Raw genomic sequence first — 17,941 nt, forward strand, 5'->3', positions numbered from 1 at the left:
AATAATAATAAGCGATAAATGAAACTTTTAACGCAAGCACATTCATGTGGTAATGAGTGAGAATGAGAACTGAACTACAGAAACAGGTGCATGATATGTTTAAATGCAAATAGTACAGTTTACTACTACACTATATGGGCAACACACATATACACACTATAGTACATGATTTAGGTCACAGTTGCCCAATTACACCAAAGTTATTCTACACTAAAGCTATATAGAGTTACAGAAAGAATGCATAATTTTAACAAGAGTTAGGAGAATAACTTTAACTTCTTACAGGAGTTAAAGTTATTTTTCTGTAACTGTAACCAATACTGTGTTGGTTGTTTTTATAAAGTACAGCAGCATTGAACGCTTTGGAAACTAAATTATTCTTAATCACTTCGTTGTTTATGCCACCCCAGTCCTGCACAAAGCACTGAAAGCAATGCAGAACACGTAGCTGCCCACGCTGTGTATAATGAATGGCTGAAGGCTGGGTCAGATTTCATAATAATCTGTGTAAGTAACCCCGTGATCTGTTGCTTTTGTGGGGATTGTTGAGCAGAAGGGGATAGTGTGGCACCATTTAACAATAACTGTGTGAACTGCTTGTATATGTCCTTCATCACCTGCATTGGATGGTGAATAGCATTGCTGTGCCCATTCATGTAAGCTGCAGTGCCGCCCAATAATAACAATGCTGGGAAAGTTAAGGAAAATACTGGGTTACTTACAATTGCAGGATGTATTTAACAAACAAATTACCTATTTATTTAATGGATAACAATAAATTCATTTATACAATAATCATATTTATAGCAAATGTTGTTTTGATCTGATTTCCTTATTTTTTAGATAAGACCTTAGTTATTGCAATTAAAGGGATATATAAACTCAATGTTATGTTATGTTGTAAAAGCCCAATAGTGATATGCGGAGTTTGGTTTATTCAGACGTATTTAACAGCAGTCTGGGTGTTGGGGTAGTGGGAAAAATCTGGCCTGAAATCTAAAACGACCTCACCCATATAAAATGAAATATGTTATGAATGCAATGATTTAATAAATAATGTGAAAACTTACCTGCAATAAATAGGAACACGGTGCCTACAAGTGAGAATCTACGCGCACTGCTTTTTCGTTCATTGCTTTCAGATTGTGAGCACGCACTTCTGATTAACAAGCACATACCGATGATCAGGAACAATATGGCAATTACCAGAAGTGCTATGGTGGTTTTGGATGATGATGCAACAACTGTAAAATAAGTTAACCATTTTTCGTTATTACATTGTGTTTAACACTATGGCTATGTGGTTAGGTGGTTGCGTTGTTACTGAGGATACCGGGTTCAATAATCAACACTGATAGATGAATGAGTGCATTTAGCAAGACACTAAATGGACTTTGCTTCAAGTGACCTTTGCTTTAACCTAGTAGTCACTAACGAGTTGTAGCAACCTGGGTGTTGGGGGTTATTTAGATGTCTCGGGAGAGTTTCTTTTATACTTGCCAATACAAACAGTTATGCAGAAAAACTACCCAAAATGAAAATCCCCAAATCCCAGATAAAATCCTAAAATTAAAAAAAAGGGCACAAAGATATTTGCTACCTCATAAGCTGGCACGAGGTGTATGAAACAAAACACTTGTGTAATAACGACTGTAATTTACCAGCCATTCGAGAATAAAGTAAGTTACATTCATTCTTAATCTAGTAGGGTGGGGGAGGATGGGACACCTTTTCATTCTATTTTCTCCCATTTGTTAGTAAATAAAAAACATTAAAAGAATTATGAAACCGTATCCTCACGACTCCCATGGATCGTTGTTAACTGTTTAAAAAACTTCACTTAAACACCAGAACTACCTGGGAAATTAAATGTGATTGACACAAACTTGATGGAAGTTTCCAAGTTTAACAGACCAACATGAAGACAAATGTCCGGGATGTCTTTGATTGAGTCGTTGGCGTGTGCAAACATGGCAGCAGCTTGTTGCTGGTCCATTTGCTTGGACAATACCATCATCATCTGGATAAATGGGTTGAATTCCCAAACTGAAAGACATACCTGTAGAGAAATTTGGTCAAGCAAGTTAAAATGTTGTCTATATAAGAAATTTGTTTGAAAAAGAGGTATTTTTGGCTTAATAATTTAATTTAACGTATTTATCATCACGTGGCGGAAAATGAGTTGTTTTAACACGGCACGGGTGTTCTGTTTTATCTTTATAGATGACGTGACGTAGCAACTAACAAGTAACTTTATGTGTGATTAACTGTCTTTTAACAAATAAATAACCTTTTTTATTATGGCATTGCTAGGGCATGTGCATACTTATAGTACATTTCTGGGTTACATTACAACGTTTTTATATTATTAAAACCTACCTTCAACCAATCGTTGCCATTTAAACATCCAACAGTAAGGAAGACTGCCAACATTGCAAATAAAACTGAAAACACGATTAACACTTTACTCATTTTAATGTGTTATAGTAATCTATCAATCAAATCTAACAAGAAAAGATATATTTGTGTTAAACTGTAAGCACATTACTACGAACATAAACAGCTACACATTACGTATTATAAGCAACAAATTTACTAATTAAGCACACGTACACGTCACGTCTTATGTCTTGTCTTAAATCCTTTTTCTTACGCTGCGTTTAAATTTTAAACGATTTGTACATGTTTTTGCCTTTTACTGTATGCGCTTTGGTGTTGGCTTGAATTGAATCAAGCAAACAGTTGTTAAAATACGCCGGTTATAGGACCATGTGTGTATTTGCGTGTATGTTATAAAGAGCAAACTGTACTGGCCACCTTTCACAGTGGTAACTAATATAAAGACATACTTTCAAATTTGTTAAATGTGGTATTTAAATTTATAGCATTCATTTAATTTTAAAATATAATTCGGAAATTCTGAATAAGGCCATATACGATGTCTGTTAAGCCAACGTTAACCCAATAAATGTTCATGCGTTTGAACAAGTGTGAGAATATACATTCAGCTGTTTTCACCACACGTGATCAAAACGGGAGGTAAAATTTCGCAAAAAAATGAAAATTTAGGAATTTTCGAAGAAAATAATATGAACAGGAGTAAAAGAATATTCATTACGTAATTATTTAAACAAAATTGATTGCCTACGAATCATAAATTAGACATTACGTAATTGTTTAAAGAATCATTATTGCACATCATATTAGAAGAACAGAAGGCACGGATAGTCGTGTTAATTTGGAATTATAAAGAAATGGGCATTAACAGGAAAATGACAGGTGTATAATAACACGCTTAATATAACGAATTGACAGGTTACCGGTTAAAAAAGCGTCAGGCTCATGCGAGCGCAATGAACACGTGTGTAACGTGCGTGTATAGTTTACACAAAACCATGATTAATGTGAATGAATGAATAAACGTAGCATGACAACGACAGTCGTTATAACATCTGTGTTGTGTTCACCTTTTTGCTTACGAATTACCACGTATGTAACTTTGTGGGTGATTCTAATATTTATGTCTCGAAATCTCAGGTATGCCAGTAATTTTCTATAGTTGACTGTATTTGGTTTAAAGAAAGTTTGGTTGCAACAGAAGATAAAAAAATGGCTGAATTGGAAACAGCTGCAGATCGAAATGTCGAGATTTGGAAAATAAAGAAACTTATTAAGAGTTTGGAAGCCGCAAGGGGGTATGTGATGTGTTGTGTGCATAAAATGTATTAACCTTGATATGGTGGGTGTAAAACATGGATGTTCTGGTCACTTTGAATACAAACATAACAGCCCATATATGTGACACAAAAGTATTGTGTTTCAATAATAATATATTATGCTTGATAGATATAAAACTTAATCATTTGTCACCCTGTATGGTTTGGTTTAGACATACTTTTTCGTTTTATAAGTATGAGGCCTTACAGCAAAGTATGTTGTGGAATTCATATATGCCTTGTTGTGTCATACCCCAGTTTTTATTTTAATATAAAAACTTCGTATCCTACAAATTTTTCCATTAAATTCTAATACAGTGGTTATTAAACTGGAGGGCGCCCCTCTAGGAGGCGTGTAAGACTCGGAAATGGGGGCGTGAAGAACAAAAACAAAATAAAGAGTTACTAAGGACTTGATATAAGTGAAATGATTATACATCCATAATATTCTTTCAGGAATGGTACAAGCATGATATCTCTAATCATTCCACCAAAAGACCAAATATCCCGAGTGGCCAAGATGCTAGCAGACGAATACGGAACAGCATCGAATATTAAAAGCAGAGTTAACCGACTCTCAGTGCTTGGAGCCATTACTTCTGTACAACAAAGATTAAAGCTTTATAATAAAGGTTGGGAGTTTATTTTTGGTTTGTTTATTTTAAAATATTCTGCTGCTCTTTATGCCAGCCATAATAAAAGATTTATTTATTTTTTATGGGTAAGGTTCTTGGTGGGAACCTGGGTTTTAGGCCACATTTGGCCCATTACCCCAACACCAAGAAAGCCCATTTAAGTCTTTCATGCGGCCGGTTCCGCATTACAGTCAGACATGTTATGTAAGATATGAATTGACTTTATATTTTGTTTCAAATTTGTAAATATGCGTGCCCATTATGTATATGCCATATGCTACATTACCAGTTTTTCATTCTATTTATTCCTCCCAAGTACCCGGCAATGGACTCGTTGTTTACTGTGGAACCATAGTAACCGATGAAGGAAAGGAGAAGAAAGTCAACATTGATTTTGAGCCTTTCAAACCTATTAACACTTCATTGTATTTATGTGTACTAATAAATAAAAAGTGCAAACAAGCGTATAATGAAATAAAAATAGTTGATGTTGTAGCTACAGTGTACCATGTGTTACAACAGCATTACTTGACATGGACATGATGATGGATTGTGGTGATGCCATTATGTGACATGGTGTGGGTTTGAATGTTGCGTGTTAGGATAAGTAGTTTGTCTTTTAACAATTTTTCGTTATTACATTGTGTTTAACACTATGGCTATGTGGTTTGGTGGTTGCGTTGTTACTGAGGATACCGGGTTCAATAATCAACACTGATAGATAAATGAGTGCATTTAGCAAGACACTAAATGGACTTTGCTTCAAGTGATCTTTGCTTTAACCTAGTAGTCACTAACGAGTTGTAGCAACCTGGGTGTTGGGGTTATTTAGATGTCTCAAGAGAGTTTATTTTATACTTGCCAATACAAACAGTTATGCAGAAAAACTACCCAAAATGAAAATCCCCAAATCCCAGATAAAATCTTAAAATTAAAAAAAGGGCACAAAGTAACATACATAGATACTTGCTACCTTATAAGCTGGCATGAGGTGTATGAAACAAAACACTTGTGTAATAACGACTGTAATTTACCGGCCAAGCAAGGATAAAGTAAGTTACATTCATTCATATAGTAGGGTGGGGGAAGATGGGACACCTTTTCATTCTATTTTCTTGTCCCATTTGGTAGTAAATAAAGAACATTAAAAGAATTATGAAACCGTATCCTCACGACTCCCATAGATTGTTGTTAATTGTTTAAAAAACTTCACTTGAACACCAGAACTACCTGGGAAATTAAATGTGATTGACACAAACTTGATGGAAGTTTCCAAGTTTAACAGACCAACATGAAGACAAATGTCCGGGATGTCTTTGATTGAGTCGTTGGCGTGTGCAAACATGGCAGCAGCTTGTTGCTGGTCCATTTGCTTGGACAATACCATCATCATCTGGATAAATGGGTTGAATTCCCAAACTGAAAGACATACCTGTTGAGAAATTTGGACAAGCAAGTTAAAATGTTGTCTATATAAGAAATTTGTTTGAAAAAGAGGTATTTTTGGCTTAATAATTTAATTTAACGTATTTATCATCACGTGGCGGAAAACGAGTTGTTTTAACACGGCACGGGTGTTCTGTTTTATCTTTATAGATGACGTGACGTAGCAACTAACAAGTAACTTTATGTGTGATTAACTGTCTTTTAACAAACAAATAACCTTTTTTATTATGGCATTGCTAGGGCATGTGCATACTTGTAGTACATTTCTGGGTTACATTACAACGTTTCTATATTATTAAAACCTACCTTCAACCAATCGTTGCCATTTAAACATCCAACAGTGAGGAAGACTGCCAACATTGCAAATAAAACTGAAAACACGATTAATACTTTACTCATTTTAATGTGCTCTAGTAACCTAGTTAACGATCAAATCTAACAAGAAAAGATATATTCGTGTTAAACTGTAAGCACATTACTACGAACATAAACAGCTAAACATTACGTATTATAAGCAACAAATTTACTAAGTAAGCACACGTACTAACGTACACGTCACGTCTTATGTCTTGTCTTAATCCTTTTTCTTACGCTGCGTTTAAATTTTAAACGATTTGTACATGTTTTTGCCTTTTACTGTATGCGCTTTGGTGTTGGCTTGAATTAAATCAAGCAAACAGTTAATAAAATACGCCGGTTATAGGACCATGTGTGTATTTGCGTGTATGTTATAAACAGCAAACTGTACTGGCCACCTTTCACAGTGGTAACTAATATAAAGACATACTTTCAAATTTGTTAAATGCGGTATTTAAATTTATAGCATTCTTTTAATTTTAAAATATAATTCGGAAATTCTGAATAAGGCCATATACGATGTCTCTTAAGCCAACGTTAACCGGTCCCTTTAATTAGTGCATGTCCGCTAAGTCCGCTAAGTCCGCTAAGTCCGCTAAGTCCACCAAGTCCACCAAGTCCACTAAGTCCGCTAAGTCCGCTAAGTCTGCTAAGTCTGCTAAGTCCGCTAAGTCCGCTAAGTCCGCTAAGTCCGCTAAGTCCGCTAAGTCCGCTAAGTCCACTAAGTCCACTTTTTATTTCTGTGATATAAACCCCGGTCCGTATATAAACATGAGTTATTTCATGTCGCTCATAGAAATCGTATAACGCACATCAAATGGGGCTAAATTGATTATAGACATAATATAAACTGCAGACTGACATTATCCTTACCGTTTTTCTGCCCTTTTGTACCTCCGTTTTAACCGTGAGCGTGTTTTAACGACTGTCGTTTTACCGTTAATTCTCATTGTTTTGCCTTTGTAAACTTTTCTGAATTTTGTTAGTGTGACCAAGGAGACAAAATAAAATCATTTTGACTTGGATAACACATAATTCATATATCACGACCAAGCGAGCTTACTACTGGACATCTTAGACGTGAATATTACAGACGTGGAAATAGCGGACTTAGTGGACTTAGTGGACTTAGTGGACTTAGCGGACTTAGCGGACTTAGTGGACTTAGTGGACTTAGCGGACTTAGCGGACTTAGCGGACTTAGCGGACATGCACTATTTAAAGGGACCCAACGTTAACCCATAAAATGTTCATGCGTCCGAACAAGTGTGAGAATATACATTCAGCTGTTTTCACCACACGTGATCAAAACGGGAGGTAAAATTTCGCAAAAAATAAAAATTTAGGGAAAATCATATGAACAGGAGTAAAAGAATATTCATTACGTAATTATTTAAACAAAATTGATTGCCTACGAATCATAAATTAGGCATTACGTAATTGTTTAAAGAATCATTATTGCACATCATATTAGAAGAACAGAAGGCACCGATAGTCGTGTTAATTTCGAATTATAAAGAAATGGGCATTAACAGGAAAATGACAGGTGTATAATAACACGCTTAATATAACGAATTGACAGGTTACCGGGTAAAAAAGCGTCAGGTTCATGCGAGCGCAATGAACACGTGTGTAACATGCGTGTATAGTGTTACACAAAAACATGATTAATGTGAATGAATGAATAAACGTAGCATGACAACGACAGTCGTTATAACATCTGTGTTGTGTTACACCTTTTTGCTTACGAATTACCACGTATGTAACTTTGTGGGTGATTCTAATATTTATGTCCCAAATTCTCATCACAAGGTGTGCCAGTAATTTTCTATAGTTGACTGTATTTGGTTTAAAGAAAGTTTGGTTGCAACAGAAGATAAAAAAATGGCTGAATTGGAAACAGCTGCGGATCGAAATGTCGAGATTTGGAAAATAAAGAAACTTATTAAGAGTTTGGAAGCCGCAAGGGGGTATGTGATGTGTTGTGTGCATAAAATGTATTAACCTTGATATGGTGGGCGTAAAACATGGATGTTCTGGTCACTTTAAATACAAACATAACAGCCCATATATTTGACACAAAAGTATTGTGTTTCAATAATAATATATTATGCTTGATAGATATAAAACTTAATCATTTGTCACCCTGTATGGTTTGGTTTAGACATACTTTTTTGTTTTATAAGTATGAGGCCTTACAGCAAAGCATGTTATGGAATTCATATATGCCTGGTTGTGTCATACCCCAGTTTTTATTTTAATATAAAAACTTCGTATCTTACAAAGACTTTCCCATTAAATTCTAATACAGTGGTTATTAAACTGGGGGGTGCCCCTCTAGGGGGCGTGTAAGACTCGGAAGAAGGGGCGTGAAGAACAAAAACAAAATAATGAGTTACTAAGGACTTAATATAAGTGAAATGATTATACATCCATAATATTCTTTCAGGAATGGTACAAGCATGATATCTCTAATCATTCCACCAAAAGACCAAATATCCCGAGTGGCCAAGATGCTAGCAGACGAATACGGAACAGCATCGAATATTAAAAGCAGAGTTAACCGACTCTCAGTGCTTGGAGCCATTACTTCTGTACAACAAAGATTAAAGCTTTATAATAAAGGTTGGGAGTTTATTTTTGGTTTGTTTATTTTAAAATATTCTGCTGCTCTTTATGTCAAACATAATATTTTTTTATTCATTTTTTATGGGTGAGGTCCTTGGTAAGAACTTGGGTTTTAGGCCACACTCGGCCCATTACCCCAACACCCATAAAAGCGTGTTGTATATGGGCTGTTGGACTTTATGCCGGTTCCTCGACACTGCATTACAGTCAGACATGTTATGTATATATGTAAGATATAAATTGACTTTATATTTTGTTTCAAATTTTTAAATGTGTGTGCATGTTACCATGTTTCTAAAACATCTTACAGGAAAGTCTCTGAATACAATGCTTCAGTATTTAACAAGTTGTATGTATGTTAATTATTCATCCCCCATTATGTATATTAGAGCCCGACCGATATTGCTTTTTTCAAACCGATACCGATATTTTGTTTATGAACAAGCTATCGCTCTGCATTAATTCTTACATAAACACGTCGTTGGCCATCTGGTTACTTAGTGCCGATAATATCGGCCGTTTTATGCTCTTGCCGATAATCGGTAAATCACTAAAAATTCGACCGATATATCGGCGAACCGATAATCGGTCGTGCTCTAATGTATATGCATTATGCTACATTACCAATTTATCATTCTATTTATTCCTCCCAAGTTCCCGGCAATGGACTCGTTGTTTACTGTGGAACCATAGTAACCGATGAAGGAAAGGAGAAGAAAGTCAACATTGATTTTGAGCCCTTCAAACCTATTAACACTTCATTGTATTTATGTGACAACAAATTCCACACAGAGGTAAAATGTTGTGTCTATTATATATAAAGCTTTTGCTTGTATACACATATCCTATTATATATGGGTGAGTTCGTGCAACAAGACCTATCATTGGACCTGGGATTTAGACCAGAGTTGGCCCATCACCCTAACATTGTATATGCACATTGTATATGGGTAAAGTCCAACATCAAGGCACGCCGTGGGTCCTTTTAGACCAGAGTCGTTCCACAACCCCAGGTGTTTATAAAGCGCAAAACGAGTTGTTTCGTTTGTGGTTCAATTATGATACCTAATAAATAAAAAGTGCAAACAAGCGTATAATGAAATAAAAATAGTTGATGTTGTAACTACAGTGTACTGTGTGTTACAACAGCATTACTTGACATGGACATGATGATGGATTGTGATGATGCCATTATGTGACATGGTGTGGGTTTGAATGTTGCGTGTTAGGATAAGTAGTTTGTCTGCCATGTGGTGAAACTTTATCACAGAAATGTCAGACATATTATTGGTCTCAATAAATGGTATGTTGCTATTTTTAAAAAGATAAAGTGTCTAAATTTTATTCTTTATTTCTCAATAAAATTAATGTATGGTGGTATTTTTACCAAAGTATAAAATGCTAAATTATATATTTTATGTCTCAATAAAATGTATAATATGTTTTTATTTCCACCTAAGATTAGGTGTCTAAATTATATTATGTCTGGTATAGATTAAGGTGACAACATGTTGTACACTTGCAGGCCTTAACAGCTTTACTATCTGACGACAATAAGTTTGGGTTCATCGTGATGGATGGGAACGGAGCTTTGTTTGGTACGTTGCAAGGAAACACGAGGGACGTTCTCCACAAGTTCACAGTTGATTTACCCAAGAAACACGGTGGGTTGTGGTAGCAGTGTTGAGCCTTAAACCCATATCCAATGGGCGTATGTGTATTAGAATTACATATACATCTGACATAAAGGGGTTGTAGGCATATGTGTAATAAATTTACTTGTGTCCTCGGAAAAAAAAGCGAAAACAACTAATTACATCAGTTAAAAGGACGTGGATTTTGGTTGGTAGTTTATTTATATCTAAATAAGAAACTCTGCCCTAATTGGTTTCTTCTAAACAACCAACCTACCACAGGCAGGGGAGGGCAATCTGCTTTACGTTTTGCTCGGTTACGAATGGAAAAGCGGCACAACTATGTGAGGAAAGTCGCTGAAACATCCGTTACTTTATTCATCACGAACGATCGACCCAACGTCACAGGTCTCATCCTTGCTGGGTCGGCAGATTTTAAAACCGAACTCAGTCAATCTGATATGTTTGACCAGGTAAGGTAGTTTTGTGTGATGGATATTCTTAACAATCATCCACAAAGTTACATACGTGGTTACTTGTAAGTGGGCACAAGGTGTATGAAACAGAACACCGGTGTTATAAAGACTTTTTTTCCCCCGCCATGTGAGAATAATTAAAATGATAATTATACACGTTTGTTCAATAACCCAGCAAACTTCAAATAAATAAATATTGGGTTGCAGGACCCTTTGTAATATCTCTTATGATGCAACAAACAGGGCAATGAGTAGAGGTCCGTTTGAGATATATTATACTTGCCATGCACCTCACATGGCACCCTTATATCACAGAGACTGCAGGCGAAGATAATAAAGCTGGTAGACGTGTCGTACGGGGGGGAGAACGGTTTCAATCAAGCGATCGAACTTTCCACCGAAGTTTTGTCAAATGTTAAATTTATTCAAGAGAAAAAACTAATAGGTAAATTTATACATAGTAGGGTGGGGAAAGATGGGACACCTTTTTATTCTATTTCCTCTTCCCCATTTGGTGGTAAACAAAGAATATTCAAGGAATTAGAAACTGTATCCTCACGGCTTCCATAGACCGTTGTTAATTGTATAAAACACGATCAGGATATTTAGATATTATGTGCTAAAAGTGTCCCATCGTACCCCACAGTACTGTATTTGCTTTTTACTCAGTTTCATTATCTTAAAAACCCTTACTGTTTTTTTTGTTTAACACTAGTTTGTTATCCCAGAAAATTAAAACACTTGAACTAAAATTTATACATTTTTATACATTTAAAATTTATACAGGAATATTATTTTTAAGCATATTGTACTTTGCCCCAATAATTGCACAGCAAACAAAATATGGATCTTTTAGAAGTACTAAATCTGTCTTCTAAAACTAATAAACCATATATTATTTAAATAATAATCAATATTAAATCACAATTACCCTGGTGATGTCTCATTGCATGGCAGACAAAATGTTGGTCTTTTAGGATCACAAAACAAACAATTGCGAGAAGATCTCTTTCACACTTATAATACACCTGGCAACAACAATATATATAGATTCTTTTCAATAAGGACACCCATATAGAATAGAACATTAAATACATTCAACTATTACATATTATACACCTCACAAGCGTATACATATACCCAATATATACAAAGTAACAATCATCCACAAAGTTACATACATGGTAACTCATAAGCTGGCACAAGGTGTATGAACACCCATGTTATAACAACTGTCGTTTTCCGGCCCCATGAGGATAAAGTAAGTTAAATACAATACATAACTTTCCAGGTCGTTATTTTGACGAGATATCGCAAGATACAGGAAAGTTTTGCTTTGGAGTTGACGATACATTGAAAGCATTGGAAATGGGGGCGGTGGAAACACTAATAGTATGGGAGAACCTGGATACGATGAGATATGTGCTTAAGAACCATAGCACAGATGGTAAGTTTGTTGTATATGTACATACATGTTGCACACCCACTTCTTTATACAAAAAGTATAACTCCCCCATCGAGTACGTTCTTGGACACAAAACTTATTTAAATGTACAGAATGCAGTATGGTTAGTCAGATGTTTCTACAAATTTTAACAGCTGAATAAATATTTTAAGGTAGTTGCGCGACACTTAAATACCATACTGTAATAAGTTATTGCTTTTTATTTTAATTAACTTATAGTTGTGGAAGCTCTTTGTTTTACAAACCTATGTATAACAATATGTGGATAATGTTATGACACGTTTAAAACATATGTTGTAGTACATAACATAAATTAGGTTGTAACGGTCACGCATTTTATCCAAAACATATTTCTTTCTTTTTTGTCAATAAGCATGTTTTAACAACTGTTGTTTTAACGTTACTACCTCTCTTTTTTCTTTTTTAAACTCTCCCGTTCTTTGTTATCGCGTAAATTTCATTCAATTTTGTTTTTTAACTTTACAGAAGAGAAGATTCTGTTTTTGAGACCAGACCAAGAAAAAGATAAAACCCATTTCACTGATAAAGACGTAAGTTTGTAATACAGGTGTTTGTCGTATACCTCATGCTTACTGTTTAGTGGTAGCTTGGGTATAAACTCATATATGTCTAACATGGGTATGGAAGGTACGTGTGAATACCCTAAAAAAATCAGGGCACTACAATAACCAGTATAAAAAAATTATCAGTTTTAATAAAAATAAATCTTATAAATATGTTTTGAAATAAACATTATACAGTGGTGATAGTAGAAATATCAGTCTATTTCCCCAAAAAAAACTAATGTGACAAAAAATGTTCATGCATTTGGCAGCATAATCTTTGAACTTTAAAAGTTATGGGTACTTTGACTGTTTGAAAGTTAGCACCTATAGTATGTATTATTACGCCAACACTCTTTATTTACTCCGTCGAGTTTTTACATAACTGCGGTGTGCTTTTGCCCTCCAACTATCTTCTCTTTACAGTGCCCTTATCACATTTATCTCGCTTTTTCCCCCTTTCCTGTTTTTGGCTTGCGTGTTCATTCCCTGATGAAGTCTCGTCGTATGGCAAAGGAAAAGTGAAAATATACTATGTTCTTATACAGGATGAATATTTACTCCTTATTCACCTTTTGCTCCACAGACCCAGGTAGAAATGGAGATGACTGAGAGTTGCCCTCTACTTGAGTGGTTTGCCAATAATTACAAGAAGTTTGGGGCGACGTTGGAGATTGTAACGGATCGCTCCCAGGAAGGCTCGCAGTTTGTTAAAGGTTTCGGGGGAATTGGAGGTTGGTGATAATAAAGTATTTGTAACTTATTTATCTTCGTGTGGCAATGACAATCGTTATAACACGGGTGTTTTTACACTTTGTGCCCGTTTATGAGTTACTATGTATCGTATGTAACTTTATGGGTGGTTGTTTTTACGTATGGTTGACAGTTTTGACACCCCCATTAATAATGACCACTGGGTTAAAGCTCTGCTTAGTAAGTATCTTGCCCAAGGGCACATAGCCCCCAGTTCATAAAAATGTTCGTGTTTTAACGACTATCATTGCCCTGCTCCGCTAGGATTAATATATTACATTTATTCATTCAACAGCTATATTGAAAGTTATTTATTCAACCTCATTTATTCCAGGTATGCTTCGTTATCGAATTGATTTCCAAAGTTTAGAATTCAACGAAGATGACGATTATTTCAACGATTACTGAAAAGTTTTTCTCGCAGTAAGATTTCCTTACCCCAGATTGGGGCAGTGTACAGTCAGTTGTTTTAGGTGAATTATTTGGGGGACACATCAGATTGTTGCGTGTTCGATAATTTATGAAGTAACAACATGGTGTCAAGCTGCTATGCACATAAAGAATCCCAAATTACCTTACCAGTTTACAACGATATGTTTAGCAACTTCAAAATTGTTTCAACTTTGAATATAAAGCAGCAGAAACAGATTCATGTTTTCTATTTGGAACAGTTTTGTGTATAAAGCAATAGAAAATATAGGCGCCAAACCTGGGGTGGTAGGGTATGTGAAACTCTGAATTTTATAAATTTTTGGCGCCCATATTAGAGAAAGAAGTAAAGAACTTTATGAACTAAATAACAGCCAGAGAGCACCTATGATAGCAGTATCACAAAAGTTCGCAAAATTTATTTAAAAAGTTTTAAATTTTTAAAAAATCTTTGCACATCCTCTTTCTTATAAGGTTTAGTCACTAGACATGTAGCAATGTTCTCTGGTTGTTCAATCCATAGTTTAGAATCAACATCATTCTGTTGGAGAGCTTCCGCAAGGGAGCAAAGATTCTCCTCATCTTTTGCCTTCAAACAGATTCAATTTATTGTTTAGTGGACAGCGGGTTAAGGTAGAATAGTTTATATTTTTTTCACAAACACAAGACACAAGGACACTCAAAAGAAATTTACAATTAAGTTGCAAAAAAACAGGACTTTCTCTTCAGTTGTAATACAAACATTACAGCTTGTATAAATGATTTAACTGTCTTTATACAATTATCTTCATTTTAAACATTTCAGTCGAAAAACCGAGACAATTGTATCATATCATCATGTGATTTTTGTGTTAAAACAGAGAAGAAAATTGCTCTTTTTGCAACTAAGATGATTTGCAACAGATTTTCTGATCAGTTCCAATACAGACATCACATACTGCACCAAAAAGTCACAAATTTTATGAAACAAATTTTCACATTGGTTGTAATGTTTACTGATTAATGCAGTGTAAAAAACTCCATTCGTAACATATACAAACGAATTATTTTCCCAACACAGCACAATTAAATAAGTTACAATTCGAAAATAATGTTAATTTTACCTCCAACACTACTTTTCTCATGTTATCCAGATCTGCTGTGTATTCCAATACATTGGGATCGTCTTTGTATAAACATATAATAGAGGTGCACGCGTGGCACGCTTGCGCAATCATGGCACCAATGGGCCATTTCATTTTATGATACAAGTCACCTCGTACCACCACATATTGCACTAGTGATGTCATAATGGGCAGTGTAGGGTCATAATCATAAAACAATTAAACTTATCAATCTGGATGAAAAGATTAACTTTAAATTGAAATAGTATCCGACAAAACGAACGTTTACATTGGAAATACATTAAACTGCCAACATACAAGAAAAACTAAACATTGCCGCAACAATTATTCCACTTCCATTCAGTACAGTGCTTCTCAACCTTTTACCTTCCACCAAAATATTACACATACCCTTGGTAACCAAATATTAAAACTACATAACCATTTAATAACGTTTTGTAAGAATATAATAAAAATATTTAACTTTTACAATAAGAGTCAAAAGGGTTTGTGAACCACTGTAGTAGGCGACCAAACTAAATAAAATGGTGACCCAGGGGTTGAGAAGCACTTTTACATATAAATAACCACGCCATAAATATCAACAACTTAGCATATAAGCAACTGCTTTGGTTTTTACAAATATACAAAGAAATGGCAAGCGCAAAAGAATATGATGGTAACTGGTTAGAGCAGAATTGGTGACAGAGGTCATAATATACAATGCAGCATCCATTACATTATGTTTTGAAACATAAACATGCAAATTTAGAATATCCATAAGGTCAAAAAGTCGAAAGTATGTATGTATGCAAAAGACCCGAAAAAGTTTTTGTTTTACAGTATATGCCACTTAACACATTAACAATTGCACATTTAGAGTTTATGGTTTTATTCTATATGTTATCTCACATGTGTGGCTTTTTGTATTTATATTGGGTGCCCAGTCATAGTTAACCTAATTTTAAGAATATCCTGCATGCTAATGTTAGAGTCTATGATATGGAGCTTATGTATGATGAATAGCAGATACATCTAACATGCAGAATCGTGATCTACACATCGGGCAAGTTGCAAAACCACCCAGCCATGACTCTGGCCTTGTTTGGTCTTGTCTGCTTGCATACCAACGTCCCATGCACTCCAAACACCACATAGGGGGACACTGACAACTTTTACAATCTCCGTCATCAGGTTCCGCACATTGTTTAGTTAACTTTACATTGGCAGCTTTATCATGGCAGCCAATACAACTACCAAATGTGAGGCCACTATCAACCACATACAGCGGATTCTGCTCAACTTGGTCACGAAATGCAGACAAGAAAAGTTCGCCTGATGTTTGGTGTATTGTCACGTTTGGTAGCGTGTAAATCTCGGTTCGAAGTTTTGCTTTGAAGTCTGAATACTCAGTAGACAGTATCCGTACACTGAAGCCAGATTGTGGTTTCAATGGGTTCACATTTATCCTCACGTACTGCACTGTTGTCATCGTATCTGGAGACACCTGGTATTCCTCTGTCTTGCCCACCGATAGAACAACATGGTCCTGATGAACAAACTTAACGCTGTAAGCTCCAGTTTTTATAATCCAGTTATCAACAACTATCGTCCTGGAGGTTCCTGAAGGTCCACTGGTGTATTTATCGATACTTCTAAACTCAGCATTGATTTCTAACAAGCCAGTTCTCCAGGACTCACAGTAAAGAGATAAGTTCTTCGCGATTGGATGATTTGACCATTCATTCATACCCCAATAATATACAAGTGTAGCACAACCAATGAAGAGTGAGCATGCTGTGTAGAAGTATATCTGCCATCCTGTATGGATCGCCCACTCAGATAACTCAAAGAATTCCAAACCAGATTCACCAACAAATGTCATCCCAATGAAATAACCTGGAATATTAAATGCGAGTTATTTTTGTCCCCAATGTTGCTCATTTAGATGTTTGCGTTGTAACTAAAGGTTTCCAGGTTCAAGGCTCGTCGCTGCTATGATTGTGAGCATGTGTGTCTTTGGGCAAGACACTTAGCATACATTGCTCCAACTCAGTGGTCACTAATAAGGTAGTAGCAGCCTGGGTGTTGGGATAATGGGACAACTGTGGCATAAATTCAATATCGTGCCACATTGTAGGGCCTAACCACTATAGAATAAATGTAGGTTTTTTATTTGTTTCTACAGTAGGGTAGCATGCAGTTATTATACAGTGTTCAACTGATGTAGTTATGCTTTTGAGTTACTAATTGAAAGTATATAAGTTACTTACCTAACGGCAAGCTGGCATGAAATAACGTTGTTGCTGTCGTCCGTTTTATGTGGTAGTTTACAAAATCTATGCTTTCGCTGCCAAGCCACGAAGCAAACAGACTCTGTATAGTTACTCCACTGGACTGGAACTCTGTCGGCGCAACAACAAAACAAAAAGCAACTAACCAGTAAAAAAACGAAAACGCAACAGCAGGGCTTAACAGTGGGGCATACATTTGGATTGAATCGCTAAATACGACCGTATTTTCAACCCATTTAAAGACAGCAGCTGTACCTGTATATAAGTTACGTTATTCCTCAAGTTTCCTTTTAATTTTACACTCTCTTTATAAGTTAAACGACAAAACGTGTCCTTACATTAACATGAAACATTACGTTACGTGTGTTTTGTTGGAACCGCAGTTGTAAACGTTAAATGTCAACCAGTCAAGTCATTAGGCACGACTCCGGCTTATGAACAC

At 35.6% G+C, this 17,941-nt stretch overlaps 6 protein-coding genes across 7 annotated transcripts; 2 read left to right on the plus strand and 4 right to left on the minus strand.

Moving 5' to 3' along the window:
• Positions 1–317: 317 nt before the first annotated feature.
• On the minus strand, positions 318–2,744 carry LOC149725375 (uncharacterized). Of its 2 annotated transcripts, XM_089892438.1 has the most exons (5): positions 2,614–2,744; positions 2,380–2,444; positions 1,858–2,059; positions 1,071–1,244; positions 318–688 (listed from the first exon to the last, which is right to left on the minus strand). In XM_089892438.1, exons 2-5 carry the CDS (start codon positions 2,431–2,433, stop codon positions 381–383), a joined length of 738 nt encoding a protein of 245 aa, XP_089748564.1. In that variant the 5' UTR covers positions 2,434–2,444; positions 2,614–2,744; the 3' UTR covers positions 318–380. The 2 variants fall into 2 exon arrangements, with proteins under 2 accessions (XP_089748564.1, XP_089748563.1); XM_089892437.1 differs by lacking the exon at positions 2,614–2,744 and having other exon boundaries at positions 2,380–2,523.
• Positions 2,745–3,535: 791 nt separating this feature from the next.
• Positions 3,536–5,007, plus strand: LOC149725376 (eukaryotic peptide chain release factor subunit 1-like). The gene is made up of 3 exons (XM_089892445.1): positions 3,536–3,695; positions 4,173–4,348; positions 4,668–5,007. The coding sequence occupies exons 1-3, from the start codon at positions 3,610–3,612 to the stop codon at positions 4,892–4,894; spliced, it is 489 nt and encodes a 162-aa protein (XP_089748571.1). The 5' UTR covers positions 3,536–3,609; the 3' UTR covers positions 4,895–5,007.
• On the minus strand, positions 3,547–6,364 carry LOC149725377 (uncharacterized). Its single transcript, XM_089892448.1, has 2 exons — positions 6,104–6,364; positions 3,547–5,783 (listed from the first exon to the last, which is right to left on the minus strand). Exons 1-2 carry the CDS (start codon positions 6,194–6,196, stop codon positions 5,505–5,507), a joined length of 372 nt encoding a protein of 123 aa, XP_089748574.1. The 5' UTR covers positions 6,197–6,364; the 3' UTR covers positions 3,547–5,504.
• A 1,584-nt stretch (positions 6,365–7,948) lies between these two features.
• Positions 7,949–14,321, plus strand: LOC149725378 (eukaryotic peptide chain release factor subunit 1). Its single transcript, XM_089892519.1, has 10 exons — positions 7,949–8,124; positions 8,604–8,779; positions 9,437–9,576; positions 10,308–10,446; positions 10,699–10,889; positions 11,208–11,337; positions 12,184–12,339; positions 12,844–12,908; positions 13,507–13,654; positions 14,008–14,321. The coding sequence occupies exons 1-10, from the start codon at positions 8,039–8,041 to the stop codon at positions 14,079–14,081; spliced, it is 1,305 nt and encodes a 434-aa protein (XP_089748645.1). The 5' UTR covers positions 7,949–8,038; the 3' UTR covers positions 14,082–14,321.
• On the minus strand, positions 13,970–15,393 carry LOC149725379 (putative peptidyl-tRNA hydrolase PTRHD1). Its single transcript, XM_089892562.1, has 2 exons — positions 15,206–15,393; positions 13,970–14,691 (listed from the first exon to the last, which is right to left on the minus strand). The coding sequence occupies exons 1-2, from the start codon at positions 15,389–15,391 to the stop codon at positions 14,521–14,523; spliced, it is 357 nt and encodes a 118-aa protein (XP_089748688.1). The 5' UTR covers positions 15,392–15,393; the 3' UTR covers positions 13,970–14,520.
• A 44-nt stretch (positions 15,394–15,437) lies between these two features.
• On the minus strand, positions 15,438–17,865 carry LOC149725380 (E3 ubiquitin-protein ligase TM129-like). Its single transcript, XM_089892538.1, has 2 exons — positions 17,479–17,865; positions 15,438–17,104 (listed from the first exon to the last, which is right to left on the minus strand). The coding sequence occupies exons 1-2, from the start codon at positions 17,693–17,695 to the stop codon at positions 16,215–16,217; spliced, it is 1,107 nt and encodes a 368-aa protein (XP_089748664.1). The 5' UTR covers positions 17,696–17,865; the 3' UTR covers positions 15,438–16,214.
• Between the last annotated feature and the right edge of the window lie 76 nt (positions 17,866–17,941).

Source organism: Ciona robusta, chromosome 14 (genome assembly GCF_009617815.1).
Source record: "Ciona robusta chromosome 14, ASM961781v2".
NCBI classification, from domain to species: domain Eukaryota; kingdom Metazoa; phylum Chordata; class Ascidiacea; order Phlebobranchia; family Cionidae; genus Ciona; species Ciona robusta.

Excerpts from the sequence above, each read along its gene's own strand:
- LOC149725375 (XM_089892437.1), bottom strand. The coding sequence starts at position 2,472 with ATGAGTAAAGTGTTAATCGTGTTTTCAGTTTTATTTGCAATGTTGGCA. Across the intron at positions 1,245-1,857 it reads AATCACATTTAATTTCCCAG|TTGTTGCATCATCATCCAAA; the intron begins GTAGTTCTGGTG and ends CTTATTTTACAG. Across the intron at positions 689-1,070 it reads CGTGTTCCTATTTATTGCAG|CATTGTTATTATTGGGCGGC; the intron begins GTAAGTTTTCAC and ends TAACTTTCCCAG.
- LOC149725376 (XM_089892445.1), top strand. The coding sequence starts at position 3,610 with ATGGCTGAATTGGAAACAGCTGCAGATCGAAATGTCGAGATTTGGAAA. Across the intron at positions 3,696-4,172 it reads AGTTTGGAAGCCGCAAGGGG|GAATGGTACAAGCATGATAT; the intron begins GTATGTGATGTG and ends ATATTCTTTCAG. Across the intron at positions 4,349-4,667 it reads ATTAAAGCTTTATAATAAAG|TACCCGGCAATGGACTCGTT; the intron begins GTTGGGAGTTTA and ends ATTCCTCCCAAG.
- LOC149725377 (XM_089892448.1), bottom strand. The coding sequence starts at position 6,196 with ATGAGTAAAGTATTAATCGTGTTTTCAGTTTTATTTGCAATGTTGGCA. Across the intron at positions 5,784-6,103 it reads ATGGCAACGATTGGTTGAAG|GTATGTCTTTCAGTTTGGGA; the intron begins GTAGGTTTTAAT and ends ATTTCTCAACAG.
- LOC149725378 (XM_089892519.1), top strand. The coding sequence starts at position 8,039 with ATGGCTGAATTGGAAACAGCTGCGGATCGAAATGTCGAGATTTGGAAA. Across the intron at positions 11,338-12,183 it reads TCAAGAGAAAAAACTAATAG|GTCGTTATTTTGACGAGATA; the intron begins GTAAATTTATAC and ends ATAACTTTCCAG. Across the intron at positions 12,340-12,843 it reads TAAGAACCATAGCACAGATG|AAGAGAAGATTCTGTTTTTG; the intron begins GTAAGTTTGTTG and ends TTAACTTTACAG.
- LOC149725379 (XM_089892562.1), bottom strand. The coding sequence starts at position 15,391 with ATGACATCACTAGTGCAATATGTGGTGGTACGAGGTGACTTGTATCAT. Across the intron at positions 14,692-15,205 it reads TGAGAAAAGTAGTGTTGGAG|GCAAAAGATGAGGAGAATCT; the intron begins GTAAAATTAACA and ends ATCTGTTTGAAG.
- LOC149725380 (XM_089892538.1), bottom strand. The coding sequence starts at position 17,695 with ATGTATGCCCCACTGTTAAGCCCTGCTGTTGCGTTTTCGTTTTTTTAC. Across the intron at positions 17,105-17,478 it reads TCATGCCAGCTTGCCGTTAG|GTTATTTCATTGGGATGACA; the intron begins GTAAGTAACTTA and ends TTAATATTCCAG.